The 18,581-nt window shown below is 30.4% G+C and overlaps 1 protein-coding gene across 2 annotated transcripts; it reads left to right on the plus strand.

The window, feature by feature from the left end:
* Positions 606-8,901, plus strand: LOC18594631 (putative serine/threonine-protein kinase). 2 transcript variants are annotated; one of them, XM_007022253.2, is made up of 7 exons: positions 606-834; positions 4,386-4,529; positions 5,395-5,507; positions 5,622-5,832; positions 6,434-6,671; positions 7,478-7,628; positions 8,322-8,901. In XM_007022253.2, exons 2-7 carry the CDS (start codon positions 4,457-4,459, stop codon positions 8,712-8,714), a joined length of 1,179 nt encoding a protein of 392 aa, XP_007022315.1. In that variant the 5' UTR covers positions 606-834; positions 4,386-4,456; the 3' UTR covers positions 8,715-8,901. The 2 variants fall into 2 exon arrangements, with proteins under 2 accessions (XP_007022315.1, XP_017980693.1); XM_018125204.1 differs by lacking the exon at positions 606-834 and adding an exon at positions 3,441-3,653.

Below are 18,581 nucleotides of genomic sequence, written 5' to 3' on the forward strand. Positions count from 1 at the left end.
TTGTTAACAGAAATTCTGAAAAAATTGAAATACTCATTTTATCTCTATTAATTTAAAAAAAATTATAAAATTACATAATAGTAATTTTTAAAAGTAATAAAAGATAAAATTATTATTTTATTATTATCACATCATCAAATTAATAAAAATTTTAACGGTTGATTAACGATTTAACCTATATATTTAACGGAAGATTGTTTTTAAAATAGAATATCTATTTTAAAAATTAATAAATTTATTTAAAATTTTGATTAAAATTTAAAAATAAAATATTTTACCCTTTTTTAAAAAAAAGTTCCTCTATGTAATTTTTTCTGAACTTTTCAAAATTTTTTTCATACAATTTATGCTTTTAAAAGATATAAATAGAAAAAATTTCGAGTCAAACTCAGACTTAATATTAGCAATCGCATGAAATTTCAATTGTGCATTTATGACTTGAAAAGCACAATTTAGAATAAAATAAAAAAGAAAGCAAGTAAGGAAAATGCTGATAGGGGTTCAGAGAGGGACACGCAGCCGATAGTTGACCGAGTCAGTTCAGCCGAGTTGACAATTACGCGCCAGCAACCATGCTTGCTTTCTTTCTTTCTTCCCTGTTACCCTGTCAAAATGTTTAAGAACGTTAGGCTTTGAACTTCCAAGCATAACATTTGAGAAGTCAGTTTTGGGCAACTCCTCTTAAATTCCTAAGACACCATAATAGTAAAAGACACTTCCAAAACTGCGTACGCCTTCCTTCATGGACTTTGAACTCTTCCTTTTTTAATTGTCTTCCCCTCTGTTAACTTCTTCCAAACAATTCCTCTTTCTTCCCCTCTGTCGGCTTTTAAGGTCAGTTCAGTTTTCCGTATGGCTTACTTGCTTTTCTTTTTCTTTAGTTAATTGGCTGATTTTCTATCACTTTTCTTTCTGGGTTTTTCTTGGTTTTGTTTGTTGTCTCTTTTTTTTTGCTTTTTCTTATTGAAAAACATGTAGTTGTGGCTTGAGCTCAGTTTGATTAAATAATTTTCCTGTATAGGTTTTTTTTTTTTTACTTTCTTTTCTTCATCTTTAGCTAGTTGGTTGATTATCTATCAGTTTTCTTTCTGGGTTTTTCTTGGTTTTGATTGTTGTCTCTTTCTCTTATATGAAGCATGTAGTTATAACCTGAACTTGGTTTGATCAGTTCATAAGTTTTACTGTTTTTTGATGAGTCATGTCTTTTTAAATTTTTTTTCCTATTTTATGAACTTTCTGGCATAATTTTCCTTTTTGTTTGATGTGAAATGGTGAGATGAGCATTACTTCTAGATTTAAGATCAAATTGAGACTGAAATCTGTGGCTTCTAGTTTTGTCAAATTGCTCCTTGTTATTTCTATGCTCAACTCAGGTCTCAATTGCTAGAAGTATGCACGGAGATATGATTGATTAAAATTGGATCAGGTTTAGAAATGAAGGTTTAGGAGTAGGCCTTATTGGGTGTCATTATAAGGAGGAAGCTTTAAAAGTAGCACCAGTGGACACGAGCTGATGACTTCATAATATTAACTGAATTTTTAGAATTGAAGCAAACATGGTTGGAAATTTCATATATGACTAATTGATGCATTTCTTGTTAATGAACTTGTCTATACGATGATATGGTGATATGGAAGGACAATGAAGCTTGTTATAGTTTCTATTTTCTGGGGATCTGAGTGTGAAAAACAAGAATTTTGAAGTAAAATAAAGGGCAACATGCCATTTTGCAGGACGTATTAGATGGTATAACTTATCACCATAGATGACTAGATGTACTCTATAGAGGTATCATGAATAGGACTAGTTGGGGGAAGTTGATTCTATTATTTTCATGGAACAAGGTCCAAGAGTGTGTCTTCTGGGGAAATGCACTGACTCAAGCTTAATGCACTTAAAATGCCTGAGATTTTTATGTATATGGAGTGAAAATGATTGAACGAGTTGAGGTTTGTGTAAAACTTTTACATCAAATTTAATGGTTTTGAAGTCTCATGCCCACAAAGTTCATGTGAAATAATAAAAGAGAACATATTTTTTTGGTGTCACTATACCCCTGATATTGGTGAAATTGCATTAGCCATGTGCTTCTACAGAATTACGGTTGGTTCTCTGTGTTAAGAGGGCATCTTTTTCATATATCTAATCACACTGTTGAATGGAACTAACTCAACAATGATGGATTATTCTTCTGTCTTTGTTCATGGACTGTAATCACCTCGCCTTTTGTAGATGAACTGATAATAATTGTCATCTTAGGACATGCTCTCAGAAACACCACAGATCCTTTGTTGTTATTATTCTGCCCCTTCCCCTTCTTGCGGGCTATGCTTGCAGCATTCAGAGCTCTATGATGCTTCTATTTCTGGGAAAATTAATCAGGTTGATGCTACACAGAGAGCAGAGGAAGCAATCCAGAATTTTTTCTACTTTCTAATGCATATAAGGTTAAACTATGGATCCTACCAATAAGATTAGCTATCCTAGTCAAACGTAGTTGAGTCTTAGATCCTATCCCATTGGATTTTTTCTTTCAATCAGCTGGTGGATATTAGTTACAGATGAGAGAGCAAATGGATGGAGTTGACTGTTGAGGGATGTGGATATTGAACTTTTGTTTGCTTTTATGAAGTTTTTAATATGTTAAGTTGCATGATAACTATCTAGGAAATTTCAGAGATGAGATTGCAAGAATAGACTGTGGATGGTCTCTGCTGATTTCAAAGTTGGAAGGGTATTGATGTGGGACTTTTGCTTGCTCGTTTACAAAGATTTTGAAATTTTCATCAAAATGGAAGCTGTCTGAGTGCTTCATGTTTTGGATCCTTTCTTTGTGAATGCCTTTATTTACATTTCATTGTTGATGTCACTTAATCTTGAATGAACTTTTCTTTTCCAATTTGATGAGGTTGCAATAAAGAACGGAAGCCTGATGCTGCATGTAAACAATCAGGTTACAGACATGTCATTCATCTCGGTCTTTTCAACTAAGCATTCTGAGTTGTGAGATATTAACACACTTAAATATTGCAGCATCTGCTCAAAGAAAAGGGGGGACACCTAGGAGCATGGCTGAGAAAAGATAGAGAACTGAGAGGCAGGGATTAAACACATTTATTTGCACCTTTATCACTAGTTTATGCATAGATGATTTAGGTTTAAGGTTACTTTCAAAAGTAGCCTGTATAATCCATCTAAAATTGGTAGGAAAGTGAGGAGTTGACTTTCATTGGAATTTCAATCTTTCTTGCTTGGACTTTATTTGCTTCTTAAATTTTTGGGTTATATTTGTCTGTCGTGAGAAGTAGCAGGTGTGAAACTTCCCCTGTTATAGTCAACTTGTGCTTTTTACTTTCTGCTTGAGATCACTTTTCTGATTTTATTGAATTTTCTTGCTCTAATAGTCTTCACATGCCATTTGTGTGAACAACAATAATTAGGAAATTAAAAAAAAAACAAAAAAACTTTTGATGTGATAGGTGCTGCTCTTGTTTGAACTAATTGAGGATCGTCATATTGTCCAGAAGAATGAAATTGTGAGTCTCTTGTATGGAGGGGAGAAAGGGGGGGAAATGCAGTAAGGGAAAAGAGATTCTACTATTTCACTGTAGAAGAAATGAGCTCGAGTTTGCTATTCTAAGGGCTGTAAGGAGTAAGTAGGAGCAATAAGTTCGGATTTTTATTAATTGATTCTTGAGAAGGTAGAGTATTTGTGATGTGATACCAATTGTTTGTTAAGTCCAGCAAGGTAACCCTACAGTAAAGAAGGCAATGCCACCTGCTCAAAACTTCAAAAGTTAGCTTTTTATGAATTTACTAGGTTTATTTAATTGATAAAGCATTGCTTAGAAATATATAGAGTATTGTATCTCATTGGGAGACATATTCATTGTAGATTATGGATCTTCAAAATGAATAAACCTTGCACAACTAATAGATACGCACCAAAACAGCTAAAGCAAAACAAAATCCATGAACCACTGCTACAGCCTATTACCAGCAAAACTTACAGTTACAGAGGTATTCAATTATGCCAATGTACAGAAATCAAAATGTAAGACTGCTTCTTCATAGATAACGCTATCGAGGGTCCCAACTGAGTCCCATACTGAAATATTCCTGAATGTATTGGCTCTCTTGCTTTTAATTCTGTCTCAAGTGCCTGAATTATCATCCCACGTATAAAATCATCCTAAATGAGGAGAACCAACAGGTTTTTGAATGTGCTCAGTTACCATGAAATCTTGTGTGTTAATTCTAATTGAGCATAGGCAGTTAACTGGTTGCCTGCATCAGTGCATCTTCTTGAATGCTTTTGACATTTGATTCGAAAGAATTATGAGTATGAAATTAAGTGTTTCTGAATGTTTTTTTTTTTTGGCAGGTCTGAGAATTGCTCTGATACAAAGCATTGGTTGAATATAAGAAAACTGGTCAGTGGTGCATCATAAAGTTATGACTTGTTTTTCTTTCTTATTCCGTAGACGTTTAGATTCTTCAACCAACCAGTCTTTTGAGGTTGAGGAAGGTAAGTCAGAAGCCTTCTTATAACAATTATAAAGTCTTTTATTCTGTCATGTGCAATCGAATGAAGGGCCCCTTATTATTTAAGACTACTAAGCCTTACCACTCAAGTCCATTACATGAACTAATTCTCCATTCTGCTCAGTTTAAAGCCATTTGTCCTGAGAGATGGCTAGATATCAAACCTATGTACATCAAACAGCGTGATTTGGTCTACCTCCCTCTTCATGTTAAATAACTTTCCCTAAACTGGTGTAAATCATTTTCCTAATTTTGTCCTGCATTTATTGTGCAGGAATGAATATTTTTATGTGTGTGTGTGTGTGTGTCTGCATTTTAACGTGACTTCCACCTTTTATAAGTAATGTCATCTTCCTCTGTTTTTTTTTAATGAAACAGACAATATTATCCTTTCTAATACCAACTTAAACATTCTTATTTCAGCAACAATCATTTTGTGAATATTGTTTCTTCAGCAACATCAGTCATAGAGCTGTCCTAAAATCACAGAATATTCCAGTTGCACTTCTTTATTTCATCCATGCTGTTCTAATCCTGTCAATAAATCCTCTCTGAACTCTGTGTCATTCTGTATAACAGAACCTACATACCACCATGCTAACTTGTAGAAACTTCTTGACTTTCATTTTCTACTCTTCTAACCTTGTTATATTATTAAACATGCATTTCGTATATTGCCATGCTCTCTTTTAGTTCTTCTTGTGTTAGAAGAAAAATAAAAAAACTCATCAGATTCTGGTGGCTCCATTACAGTTTATGATCAAATTCAAGGTTATTCTGTTTAACACTATGTAAGTAGGAGTACTTCTAATTTGCTCTTCTTTTATTCTTTTTTTCCTTTTGAGCAGAATTTGACATTCACAATGTAAAATTGTACACATACAAAGAATTAAAAAGTGCTACTGAAGATTTTAGCCTTGCCAATAAAATTGGAGAAGGAGGTTTTGGTTCTGTTTATAAGGTACACATGCTGTTTCAATATAATATTCATATTGAGGATCGCTTACGTGATTCTTTGTCTACTTTATGTCATTCTATGAAAGGAACCTCTTTAAATATCATTATGGATTTTCAGGGGCGGCTAAAAAATGGGAATCTTGCTGCTATAAAAGTTCTTTCAGCTGAATCAAGACAAGGGGTCAAAGAATTTATGACAGAGATTAAGGTGATCTCAGAAGTAGAGCATGAAAATTTGGTCAAGCTCTATGGCTGTTGTGTAGAAGACAATCACAGAATCTTGGTCTACAACTACCTTGAGAATAATAGCCTTTCCCAGACTCTTCTTGGTAATTTGTTAATATTGTTCTTCACTTGAAAGTTCAGTTTATTGTTTATCAAGGCTATTCTTTATACTACAGAGCAGTAGTTCCATCCTAGAACTATATATTTCAGAAAAAATGTAGTCTTTGCTATATATTTTACTCCACGTTTCATGATATGACTGCTCTCACTTATAATTCCAGATGTCCCCAAAAAGTTGTGCAGAATTAAAATTTAAACACTAATTGTTTTCAAACATCCACATTCCAACTATGCGTTTCATTAAATGAACTGTTTGTAAAGTGAAAAAGAAGAGAAAATGGTACCCCATTTATGAAAGTGAAAAACTGGATTATTATGTAAATACTAATTAGTCTGACTGTATTTAATGTGGTTCTTTTTGATCCTTGAGCATTTTCAAAGAGGAAAGTTTTTTGGGGATAGTGGGAGTATTTATTTTTCTTCATTTTCTTATTTCTCTTTGTAAGGAATACTGCATTATTTAAAATCTTAACCATAGAATTAGTACTCTCGTATAAGATGTATCTTATTTGATGGATTCACACAGTGCTTGCCTAATAAAGTTTAAATTGAAACTGAGTGCTATTAAAACCTTTTGATTTACAGGTAGTGGTCGCAGTAATATCCAGTTTAATTGGAAAACACGGTCTAAAATATGCATTGGGATTGCACGTGGGCTTGCTTTTCTTCATGACGAAGTAAAGCCATACATTGTTCATAGAGATATCAAAGCAAGCAATATTCTTCTCGACAAAGACCTAACGCCCAAAATATCAGATTTTGGCTTGGCAAAGCTTATCCCAGCGAACATGACTCATGTCAGCACTCGTGTGGCTGGAACAATGTAAGGCTCCAACCATCATGTTACTTGTTCAAGTTTTTTTTTTTTTTGAAGGGCATTACTTGTTCAAGTTTAACAATACTTTCAAACTTATTTTTAGTTTTGAATTAGCACTGAATATCATTTTATCATCCACGGCAGTATCTGTCACATAACTATTGGTGTTAAAAGCAATGCTAATACAAGATTTATCACTTTTGTATATTGGAATTTCAGCTTTATGATCATAGAGAGCATTCGTTATTCTGCATTTAGTAATTAGTGGTTAATGTTTACTCGATGGCAATAAGCATCTACAAACATCATTTGAATATTCACACTCATCTTAAAAGGTTTTAGTTTTCAAACTTATCCTTCATGAAATCTGCAAGAAAGCCGATGGAGAAAGGGAAAAAGTGAGGCTGCTTTGGATAACTAATGTCTAATATGTTTTGGCCCGAGAAGTCTCCTTGTTTAGATAATCATTTAGGTTAACTTATGATAATATGTAGTACAAGAAGTCTTTCTTTAATTATGTTGATTAAGTCTTCTTTTAGGTTGGCTGATATGACTTCTACAAAATCCAGTTGAAGTTGGTTCTTTATAAATTAGGTTTTCCATTTTCCTTTTCAAGTAAGCCATCATTGTTGTGTCATCATGTATAAGATCTCTTGGCTAGCTGTTGTTAGATTTATCAAGCATATGTCATACTTGTAGGACTGAATTTTAGTGCATATTAGCTTATCAATTTTAAAATTCTCTCTCTCTCTCAACCTTTAATGCTTTCGACAAATATTAGCTGCCATTAACATTTTCATTCACTGTTTTAGAGGTTATCTAGCACCTGAGTATGCAATAAGGGGCCAGTTGACGCGAAAAGCAGATATTTACGGTTTTGGCGTTCTTCTCATAGAAATAGTCAGTGGGAGATGTAATACAAATACGCAGCTACCTGTAGGAGAACAATATCTCCTAGAACAGGTATGTATTTGAGTCTCTTCAATTATAGTTGCAAATTTTGTTCATTGCAATTATTTCCATACTAGAGCTTGACCTGTGATTACAAGTAATGGACTTCCTTTAAGTTTTTGCTCAGAGATCATCAAGCACTTACAAAATGAGCAAGGAATAAATATTTTGTAAATCATTGAAATATTATTGAATTTCATTCAACTCTTTTTTTTTTTTGGTTTTAAAGGTTAATCCTTGAAAATCTGTTAGACCTTACAAACAAAGTATAAGCTTATTTTAGCTTTAACTGCATCAGAGTAAATTTGTGATTTTTCCTCTACCAAATCTTGATATTTCTTCACATAGCTGGAGCTCTAGTTTCAAAATTAACTTCGATCTTGGAATTGAAATAAGTAGTGTTTGTGAACAGAAGAACAAAGAATTTAAATATGGAGATTATGCAGAAATCATGCAGAAGAATGATGAGTACAAGTATTGCCTTTTATTTCTTTTAAATTTTGGATATCTTTGAAGATCGGCATTAAGCTTCTTGTTAAAAGCATGTTATTTTCCTAATTTTAGATCACCTCGTGGATATTGTTTCCTTTTTATAAGTATCTGGAGAAAATGGAAATCAAATATAATCTGGTCTATAAGAATGAAAAGTGTTGTTAATCTTCCTATGGGAAGGTTTGGGGTTTGTGACACTGTTTCTTGTTGCAGACATGGGACCTTTACGAGCGAAGGGAGCTGGTTGGGTTGGTAGACGTATCTTTGAACAGTGATTTTGATCCGGAGGAGGCTTGTAGGTTCCTCAAGATTGGTCTTCTTTGCACCCAAGATACTCCCAAACTCAGGCCATCTATGTCATCTGTGGTCATGATGCTAACTGGCCAGAAGGTTGTTGATGAGAAGAAGATAACAAAGCCGGGTTTAATTTCTGACTTTATGGACCTCAAAGTGCGAAGTTCTGAGAAAACCAAGTCAGAAAGCAAACATACATCTTCTTATAATGCTACCTCCAGCTCTGACTACCTAGACAATTCAACCCTATCATCAGGAACCTCAACTTCTGCAACAATGACCTTCAACCCTCCATATGACCAGAGTGTTTAAGCATTGAAACGAATGAAGTTATCAAATTTTATTCATTTTATTCTATTTTTCACTTTTGAAGCTTGCCGTTTTGTAAATTGTACAACAGTGATCTCTTTCTGTACTTCGTCAAAATAGCCGAAAGTACACTCTTTGTAAATGTACTGTGTTTGTTAAGCTAAAAGGAAATTTTTGCGGAGTTGATCAACGAGCATCCCTCCTTTTTTGCCCCCAATTCCCATCCCTTGGTTCTTCTGCAGTCTCTGTCACATGCAGGCATGCACACTGCCATACACTGGTCAGTTCCAATGTAATATGTGTTTTTCTGAGTTTAACTAAACTTTCTTTAGGAAAAGCAATGAATTTGTTTAATATATGGTGCAGAATTCATCTGCAGGAGCAACCGCAAGTAGCCTGTTGGTCCAGCTGCACCTATCTCCCTAGTTATTTCACTGCATTGCATACTCAAAGCAAAAAATCTAAAACTTTTCTTCTATAAGTGTGAAAGAAAAGAAAAGGAAGAGATATTCCCCAGCTCCTGAGTATACCCTTTGGCTTAGTCCCTTATGCAAGAAAAAAATTTCAATCCTGAGTAACCACCTCAACTTATAAATTTCATTTTGCAGTATACATAGATTGTTATGCCTGCGGCATTGGTAACCAGGTAATGTTACCAGTTGGACTCTTATTTTCTGGTTAAATTTCGGTGATGACTACAGTCTATATTGAGAAAATGTATTGCTTGGTGTTGATAATGAAACAATCACACAGCAGTTTTCCAATATATGAAAACTTGTCACAGCAAACAAAGAAGCATATCTTTAGTTTATTGACCCCATTGAATAAAAAAAATCCTGACTATGTAAGTGAAAAAGATGGGGTAGGTGGTATATTAAAATGGGAAATTTTACAAATTGGGGAAATAAACCTATAATAATAACTACTTGCTATCATGAGATTTAATTAATATTTACAAAGAAAGTTGAACTACTCCAAAGTCTAAATAATTCCCCGTAAATAAATTGGTCAAGGTTTAGGCGTCTTAGATCATTCTCCTACCCATCCATCCTCAAACAACTCAACCTGGAGAAAGCCATCACCAACCGGGGTTGGCTCCTCCCTTTAATGCCAAATTCTTTCATCATTCTTTTACTTCTACTATTTTTTTTTTATTAGAAGAAAATAAAAAACAATACACTTTGTGCCAAAATAATTTGTGGGAATGCAATGTTCATAACATCACTTAATAAAATTGATACGCTGCCCTTAAAGAGGATTCTTGAGAAATATAATGCCAACAGGATATTGAAAAGCTAAATTCGCAAGAAAATCTATCAAACAATTGAATTCGTGCTACACATGATATATTTAGATTTCAAGTTTGGGGGCAAAATAATATTTATAAAATAGTCATACTAGAGGTTTAATGTTTGTAAGGGCCAAAGTATAAAATTCTAAAAAAATAACGGTATATTATAAAAGTTAAAAATTTTTGAAGGCAAGTGCCTACTAGACTTAAGGGTGTGCAAATTCAAACCGAGCCAAAGAATCGAACTGAACCAAAATGAGTTCAGTTTTTTTGATTCAGTTAGTTCATTGTTCGGTTATTTCGATTAAATATGTTTAATTACAACAATTTAATCAACTTGGTTTTTGGAAAATGCTTATATAAAGAGATGTAAATTTATTGATTACACAAGTCTTTTTCTAAAAGAATTCTAACTTTTATTATAGCTAGGTTAAAGTGTGAAGAAATTATGTTTAGAATCATGTAGATTTGAGCTCAAGCAAATAAATCAAACATCGTCTTTATATCTAACATATATATAATTTTAGAATATTTTTCATGAGTTCAGTTTTTAGTAATTGAATCAAATTAACCAAAGTAGTTTGGCTTTCGATTTTTCAGTTATCAACATTTTTCAATTCGGTTTTGGTCTTTTAGAAGAAATTCGGTATTTTCGATTTTGATAAATCTAGAATCGAACTAACTGTTCTAACCATGTACACATCCCTAAGTAGACCTCTTCCCTCCACCACTAACATGAATGATATTGACTTGCCATTTCTTCCTCAAGAGATCTTTGATAGATGTATTTTTATTTTAGATTAAATAGGCCCATTTTTATTATTAATAGCTCTATTATTAGTCAAAACACGATTTGTCATTTTTATGCATAGTATAAAAATTGGCTTATGGCTTATGGCTTTGTCGTCATGTAACATTAGTATCTACTATGACACGTTAGTGTATTACATTAACACCACTTACCATAAAAATGACAAATAATATTTTGACTAATAACAATTAGTCAACTAATAATTATAAGAGCATATTTGATTTAAAATAAAAATTATAAAAATTTAACTAAAGGTAATAAAAATAAAAATTTATTCAAATTTTACCGAATAATTTAAAGACCTTTTAGATATTATGTCAAAAATATTGAAGTTGTTTCTTTTACTTTTTCTATATATTACATCTTGATTTTCTTTGGCCCAAAAAAAAATAAATTTTTGGGTTTCTTTGATTATACAAAGTAATAATAATGTCAAACTAATAATTTCTTTTCATTTTTTGATTATAAATTTGTCAAAGTAATAATAATGTAAACTAATAATTTCTATTGACTCTTGCTATGTGAACAAGACAAGGTTCAAATCCTATATTCTTGGCCTTATTCATTTAATATTCAAATTCTATTTATATATTATATGTATGAATCGCGTATTATTAATTGAGGAATGATCAATCATAAGTCAAATCTAAAGCAGAATCAGTATTCATTTGCAAAATTACATAATTTTATTTTATTAAGTAATCCTAATATTCTAATACAAAGTTGAATTAGAGTTTAAATATTAACCTTTGAATTAATTAAAGTTTCAGCCATATATTAATATTAGCTTCTTAAAAGAGTAAAAGAAGATACCAAAGTTGATTTTTGTTGGTTAATAAATATAATATATAATTACTGGCTATTATATAACATGCTTTTCTCTACTTTTTAAAACTTCCCTTTTCTTAACTAATTGCAAAAACATCTATTTATTTTTTCCTTCATATCTATTTCTCATGCATTTCAACTGTAGGATTTGCACCTAACCACCAACATTTCTTTCCTTTGATTTTGACATTTCCAAATATATATATGAAGGTAGCTTGCTATCTCCCACTTCACTACCAAGTACTTTTTTCTCTGAATATTTAATTTAATAATAAGTGCATTTTAAAAAATTTCTGTGAATATTTGATGATGAATAAATACCAAAACAAAGATATTATTGCATGATTGGTTGTATTAAAAATAGATAATAAATCAATTGAATAGTATCACCAAAATAATCTTAATTGTAAAAAATCTATTAAGGTCAAATATTTTTATTAGAAAATAAATCAAAATCATGTGATCAATTAGTTTTCAATCAACTCAAACCCAGTTATTGGAAAAATTTCTCAATAGTAATTTTTAAGCATACAGAGTTGCACATATTTATTCATATATGTTCATGTAATAATTCTTAGTTAGGTACTTATATTTTTATTTATCATTAAATCAATAGCGTATAGCTAATGTGAAGGGAAACTTTCCATTAATATAACAACTAGATTGTTACCTACTATAATACATTCAATGATAATTTTTTTTTTGTCAAAAAAGGAAATTAAGGCATATAATTTTTTTTTTCAATCGGGTGAAAGGGATTTAAATTTTATTCTGTAAATTAAAAATTATTTATTAATTAATAAATTAAATATTCGAATGTAATTAAAATATATAAGTTGGAACTTCAACTAGTATTATAGTTACGTACTCAAACAGGTATTGAATTCCTGGTGAATCTTTTCCCCTGAACGTCAGATTTGACAACATGTTGTTCTTCATCGTTTACAATTAATTATTTTGAGAACTAAATTAATTACATAAATAAAAAAATTTAAAAAAGCATCCTTTTCTAACCACGTGGAAGCCATAAAAAAAAAGAGAAAAAGAGAGGGCCATAGTCCAGTATCTCTAAAACAAGTGGCGCCAGAGCAACGCATGTCGTGATTCAAGAGATGGTAGGTTGAATCTAGACTGCCACGTGTTTTTTCTGGGCAACTGTTAGATGCGATGCAATTACTATTTAGCTTTGACCGTTCACGACAATACCTTTGAGATGTAATTTGATTAAACACACGGCAATGTGCGGGGCGGGAGCTTACAGACTTTCTGAAAATGATGGAATCAGAATTGTCAAGTGCCTTTTAAAGAGACGGAAACAGGGAGAGCTCTAACTTGTTTCCAGCTGTGATGAAAGCAGGTGAATGCTGGTTCCTAGAAAAACACGACCAAGGTAATTATGGCTTTATCAAAACACCAAAAGTCGGAAATGACAACCAGGGATTCACCAATTCAGTCAGTATCGAGTAAATACAGCCGCTAAAAATGTTCTTTTACCGTCTTTTTTACTCGAGCAACCTACAGCAAGGCTTACCAAGGGGAAGGAAGCTCGTGAAACAACCAATGGTCTGGTTCGGATAAGTAAGATGCACAGCAATATCTGATATTTAAACATGATTTTTTTCTGTACATGATGATGTTTGATTATATAATGATAAGTAATATTTTTTATTTCATAAATTTTAAAAATTTCAATTCAAGATCTTTAAAATATCTCCTTAGAGACAAATTAAATATGACTTGATTTAGTTTTTTTTTTTTTGAAAATTAATATCAATGACTTGATTTAGTTAAAATTAAAATAGTCGTTCTGCCTCTTTAAAATGTGTGAATTATGAAATTCAACCTATGATAGCACAACACATAAAATTCTAAAGGTAAAATACACATAATCTTTCAAGTTTTAATCATAATTTTACACGAGTCTATTAGTTCATAAAATAAACATTCAATTCCAAAAGAATATCTCTGCTAAATATATAAGTCTATCCGTTAATCAACTCTATTAATTTGATGATGTATCAATAATAAAAATTATAATTTTATCTTTTATTAATTTTAAAAATTATAAAATTATAATTTTTTTTTTAAAAAAAACCCACTTTACTTTTGTCGGCCTATCACCTGTTGGTCAACTACTCTATGGGTGCTCATGTCACAGATCTCACATTCATGAGAGATGAGATGAGTATTGGATATATAAATATAGATCTTCTACCATCTATTAGACATGCCTTTTAGGTTGAAAATTTGAACCCGTGATTTGTAAGCTTACTTAAACTCTATTTTCAGAACTTAAGGCTGCATGGAATTGGACTTAAATTTCAGCCTGTAACAACTAATTTGATTAAAGGGGAAAGCATATATATAATATTAATACATGGTCCTTCCCATCACATTATAATTGGTCCATGTGAAATTAAATTTTCTTGAAAGAGACAAGCAACGTAAGGCTGGCACATCATGTGTGTGGATAAACAAACGTTTCTGTCATGAAAGATACTTACATCTTACATGTTACTGAAAGAGAAATAAAGCCTTTACCAATACTTTTTCCACATCTAATGAATCTATTATTAGTGTATATATACCTTATATAACTGAAAGGAAGAAAAGAAACCAATGAACAACACAAACATCCAACTAAACAGTATATAATTATAGAAAAATTTTAATTACATATTTGATACTCGAATTATAATGAATTATCAATTGTACAAGTACATACCCGAATTATATTTTTGTCTACCAATTTGCAATTTTGATTAATCCCATTAGTCAAATGTGTCACGAGTCCAAACACAATCAATAAATGCCGGTCATGTGTTTAAAAAAGTCATGTCCTTTTTACAAAATTTTAAAAATATTTAATTTTTGGAATTAAAAAAATCAAGAAAATAAAAACACATTACAACGAAATATTTTTAAAATGTGTTATTAAAAATATTTTAATAACACTTTTTTATACCTTTTTACAATATTTTTATAGATTGGATTGCATTATGTAAATTTTTAACAGTATTATGAATAAAATGTAAGATTGCATAGATTATTAAAGGTTGTATTTTTTTTATACTGCTATTAAATGTAAAACAAGTGAAACTAAAAATTTAGGTAGTTACATTTTTTTAAATTTAACTACACAAAAAACTGTTATAAAAAAATTTAATTAAAACCCAATTTTGTTGTAGTGAAAAAAACCCAATGTTGCTTATATTTTTTATTATTTGTTTTAGTTTTCCAAAAAGTCACTAAAAACAAAAACAAATGATAGAAATTAACAAAATCAATTCTAATGAAGACAAACAATTAACTAAAAATGCAATAAAAATTCTAAAATAAATAATTATTCAAAATTAAAGTAATGTATTATGTTCTCTAAAACAAATCGTATAGCTTTTAATTATTCAAAAATTTATTCTCTTGTATCTAAATATATTTTTCACAATCAAACATAAACTTAAATTGGAAAACCCACATAATAGAACGGAACTTAAATAAATATGTCAATGAAGAATACAAGCAAAATTGTAGTATCTGCTTTATCTGGTTTTCGCTGTGAACTTTCCCCTCCGCACACATATCGACTGTCTCACCTGCAGCTCTAAGTAAGCTTATTCTTCTTCTTTACCTTGTCCTATTTATTAAATTTAGATTTCTTTAACAAAAAAAAAAAGTGCAGGGCTTTTTTATCATAAATTATTTGTCCAAGTTATTAATAATAAGAATAATGTCAGGAAAATATTAGTGATTTACTATTGTTAACACACGTTGTTTTTAATCGTGATATTTCCTTTTAAAAGATATAAATAAGCGAAATTAATAGTAAATAATTAAATTATAAAAGTATCATTGAATATTTATTGGATGTAATCGGTTTTTGCAGGACTCATACTTAAGTTAGTATGCTATAAATTTTTAGTTTTTATTGATTTTTTTTAAATAAAAGATATATTGTAACCCATTTACCTAAAACATTAGCCTAACACTCTTGTATATATACTTTGTTTCTAATCAATATAAAATAGAATAAGTTAATCCCAATTATCTATTATTCACATGGTATCAGCCTGCGCAATATATGTCATTTAGCAAAACATTCTTGGTTGGCTTTTTCGAATAGTTATATTTCTACAATTACATGTTCTAATTTGTTATATTTTAATGTTTGGGTCCTTATTCCATTACTTATTTATATAATGCTTGTTATTTTCTCATACTTGTGGACGATTAATCTAATTCAACTTGAGTTTATCTTATACAGAACAAAATCTCAACCTCTTGCTTACATTAAGCATTTTTTTTCATTAGTTAAAACTCAATTTATTTTATTATTCGATTCATTCGTATAGACAGTGATATTGAATTTTTTTAGTCATGATACTTGAATTTTTTTAATTTATTTAATGCCATCATTAATATAATTATGTTCATACACCATAATAAAATTATGTGATTAAACGTAAATATCTTCATTCTTTTAATGTTGCTTATACTAACATTTTCTTTTAAAAAATTTTGAGAGAAGTGTGTTCTTGTTGATTTTAGGGATAATCGATGTCCAGCAAATACCTTGGAGAAATTCATGACCATAAAGACTTGCCAAGGGTTGGGAAATTTCGTCTTAGGTATTATAACTTGTCAAATTTGTTAATTTATCTTGCATATATATATATATTTGGTAAAATACCTATATATTTTTAAATTTTAATTAAAATTTCAGACAGATCTATTATTTTTTAAAATAAACATTTCATTTCAAAATGTTTTTTTATTAATTTAAAAAATTATTATTATATATTTTTTAAAAAAATAAAAAAATAGGCTCCCTAAGGAAGGGGAGCACTAATCTCCTTCTATTTTTTTAAATTAATAAAAAAATAAATAAAAATATATAATTTTAATTTTTAATAAAAAATAAAATTATTATTTTAATATTATCACGTTATCATATTAACGATTGAATAACGACTGAATTTATGTGTTTAACAGAAGATATTTTTTTTAGATGAAGTATTTACTTCAAAAACTAATAAATTCGTTTAAAATTTAGATTAAAAGAGAGTATTTCAGCCTATTCTTTTTCGTATCAAACACTACTAAGGTAAAGACCCTCAAGTTTGCAATAAAATAATAAAAGAAAAAAGTATCAACAAAACATAGTAAGGTAAAGCAGGTGGATGTGAGTCCTTTCTCGTCCTCTATCACATGCTCTTTCTCTTTTTAAGATTAATTGGAATTAATTATTCTATTGCTTTCCTTTTTATCATTTCATTTATTTTTTTCTTTTATAATTTTTCTTTGGTTCTCTCTTTTTTACCCATATTTTTTTAATTACTTACTCATATTAATTATTATTCCACCTATTTCCACCGACAAATTAAAGATGAAGGCATGATTGGGCAGAATGCAGGCAAATTGAGGACGACAACGTTCGGATCCATTATCTATCTGTTGCAATTATATATTTATTTAGTATTTAAGATCTCCCATGCAAGATTGATACATCTTAAATTTATCATAAACATATTTCCTCTTGATAATTAATACTCCCATCTTTGCTAGTAAACACTTGTGTCAAAATTCAATGAAAGAAACCTTAGCAGCCAGTATTCAAAAGCTTTTAATTTGAGATGATTAATTCTCTTTTTTGCATTTTTAACACTTTGCTAAACACTATTATTTTTCTTTTTCTCTATTTGGGTGATCATTTCTTCACTTTTTTTTATCAATAATATCCTTTGTCTTGTGGCAAATCTCAAATCCTATATTATACTGCAAACTCTTACATTCAAAGCCCTTTTGAGACTAGTGGCTTTGCACAAAGTTTTAACTTAGATTTTTATCCATTGCCCATAAATTGCAATAAATCTTCTTTGGCACCAGAATCAAGCCTTATGCTTACCAAGTCTAGTTTAACATGAAGAATCTAATCTAAATCATAGAATATATCTAAAGAAGGTTAGACACTGCATGTCTTCTTTATCCATTATTGTCAATGTACCCGTCTACATTTGTTAGTGCTTTTTTCCCCCTATATTTGAGTACTTCATGCGTGATTATTATACTTAAGAAGTTTTAGTTGAACTAACACTGACTAAATATATTGATCAGGTAAATAGTCCATGTGGTGGGAAATTTACAAATATAATTGTTTATGTGAATATTAAATATAAAATCACTCTTTATAAAATTATAATTCATAATTTATTTATATTTATTAATAAATATAAGTTTATTAAGAAAAAGAATTATGCCCATTAAATTCTTGAATGTCTCCCGTTGGGGTTGTACAAGTGGTCTAGGAAATCAGTTGTGCTTTTATTATTTGTTTAATTTAATTTTTTTTTGGGAATATTTGATAATGGGTATCTTTCAAATATGTACTTGTGAATATTCGATCTAGTTATATAAAGCATGAGTACCTTATATCTCAGATTGAGACAAATTCAAATAGCAAGTTTAGTATTCCTTTTGAGTTTGAGTAGGGTATAAGTATAAACCCTTTTAGTTTGTTCCTTTCTAATTTTGTGCTTGACATAAAGGAAATAACTTACTGTATTCTTATTCTAATTACTTACCAAACTAAACAAACCTTAGTTATTGAATCATTGTTTTAATTGGGGGGAAAAGAAGGAGGAATGCTTGATGGCACATTGGTGGCTTATGAAGAGAGCATGTCATGCTTGTAATTGATGATGTTAGCAATGTTAGCAAGACCCCTTTAAAACAAGTGGGTCCTAAAGCCCTGTGGATCATCATCTTTCATCACCAACTCTCCCCATCATCATCATCTAACATTCCATAAAGCCATAAATATACTTTGAAAATGTACCCAAACGGTTCAAGATACTTTGATCTGTAATTAGTCAGAGTATTGGTGTGTAATTTTTATGTAAACAATGGCAAAACAATACTTGTGAAAAGAAAAAGGAAAACAAAA

Source organism: Theobroma cacao, chromosome 7, assembly GCF_000208745.1.
Source record: "Theobroma cacao cultivar B97-61/B2 chromosome 7, Criollo_cocoa_genome_V2, whole genome shotgun sequence".
In the NCBI taxonomy this organism is placed as follows: domain Eukaryota; kingdom Viridiplantae; phylum Streptophyta; class Magnoliopsida; order Malvales; family Malvaceae; genus Theobroma; species Theobroma cacao.

Coding starts and splice junctions, on each gene's coding strand:
- LOC18594631 (XM_007022253.2), top strand. CDS start 4,457: ATGACTTGTTTTTCTTTCTTATTCCGTAGACGTTTAGATTCTTCAACC. Junction 4,530..5,394: donor GTCTTTTGAGGTTGAGGAAG/GTAAGTCAGAAG, acceptor CCTTTTGAGCAG/AATTTGACATTCACAATGTA. Junction 7,629..8,321: donor AACAATATCTCCTAGAACAG/GTATGTATTTGA, acceptor TTCTTGTTGCAG/ACATGGGACCTTTACGAGCG.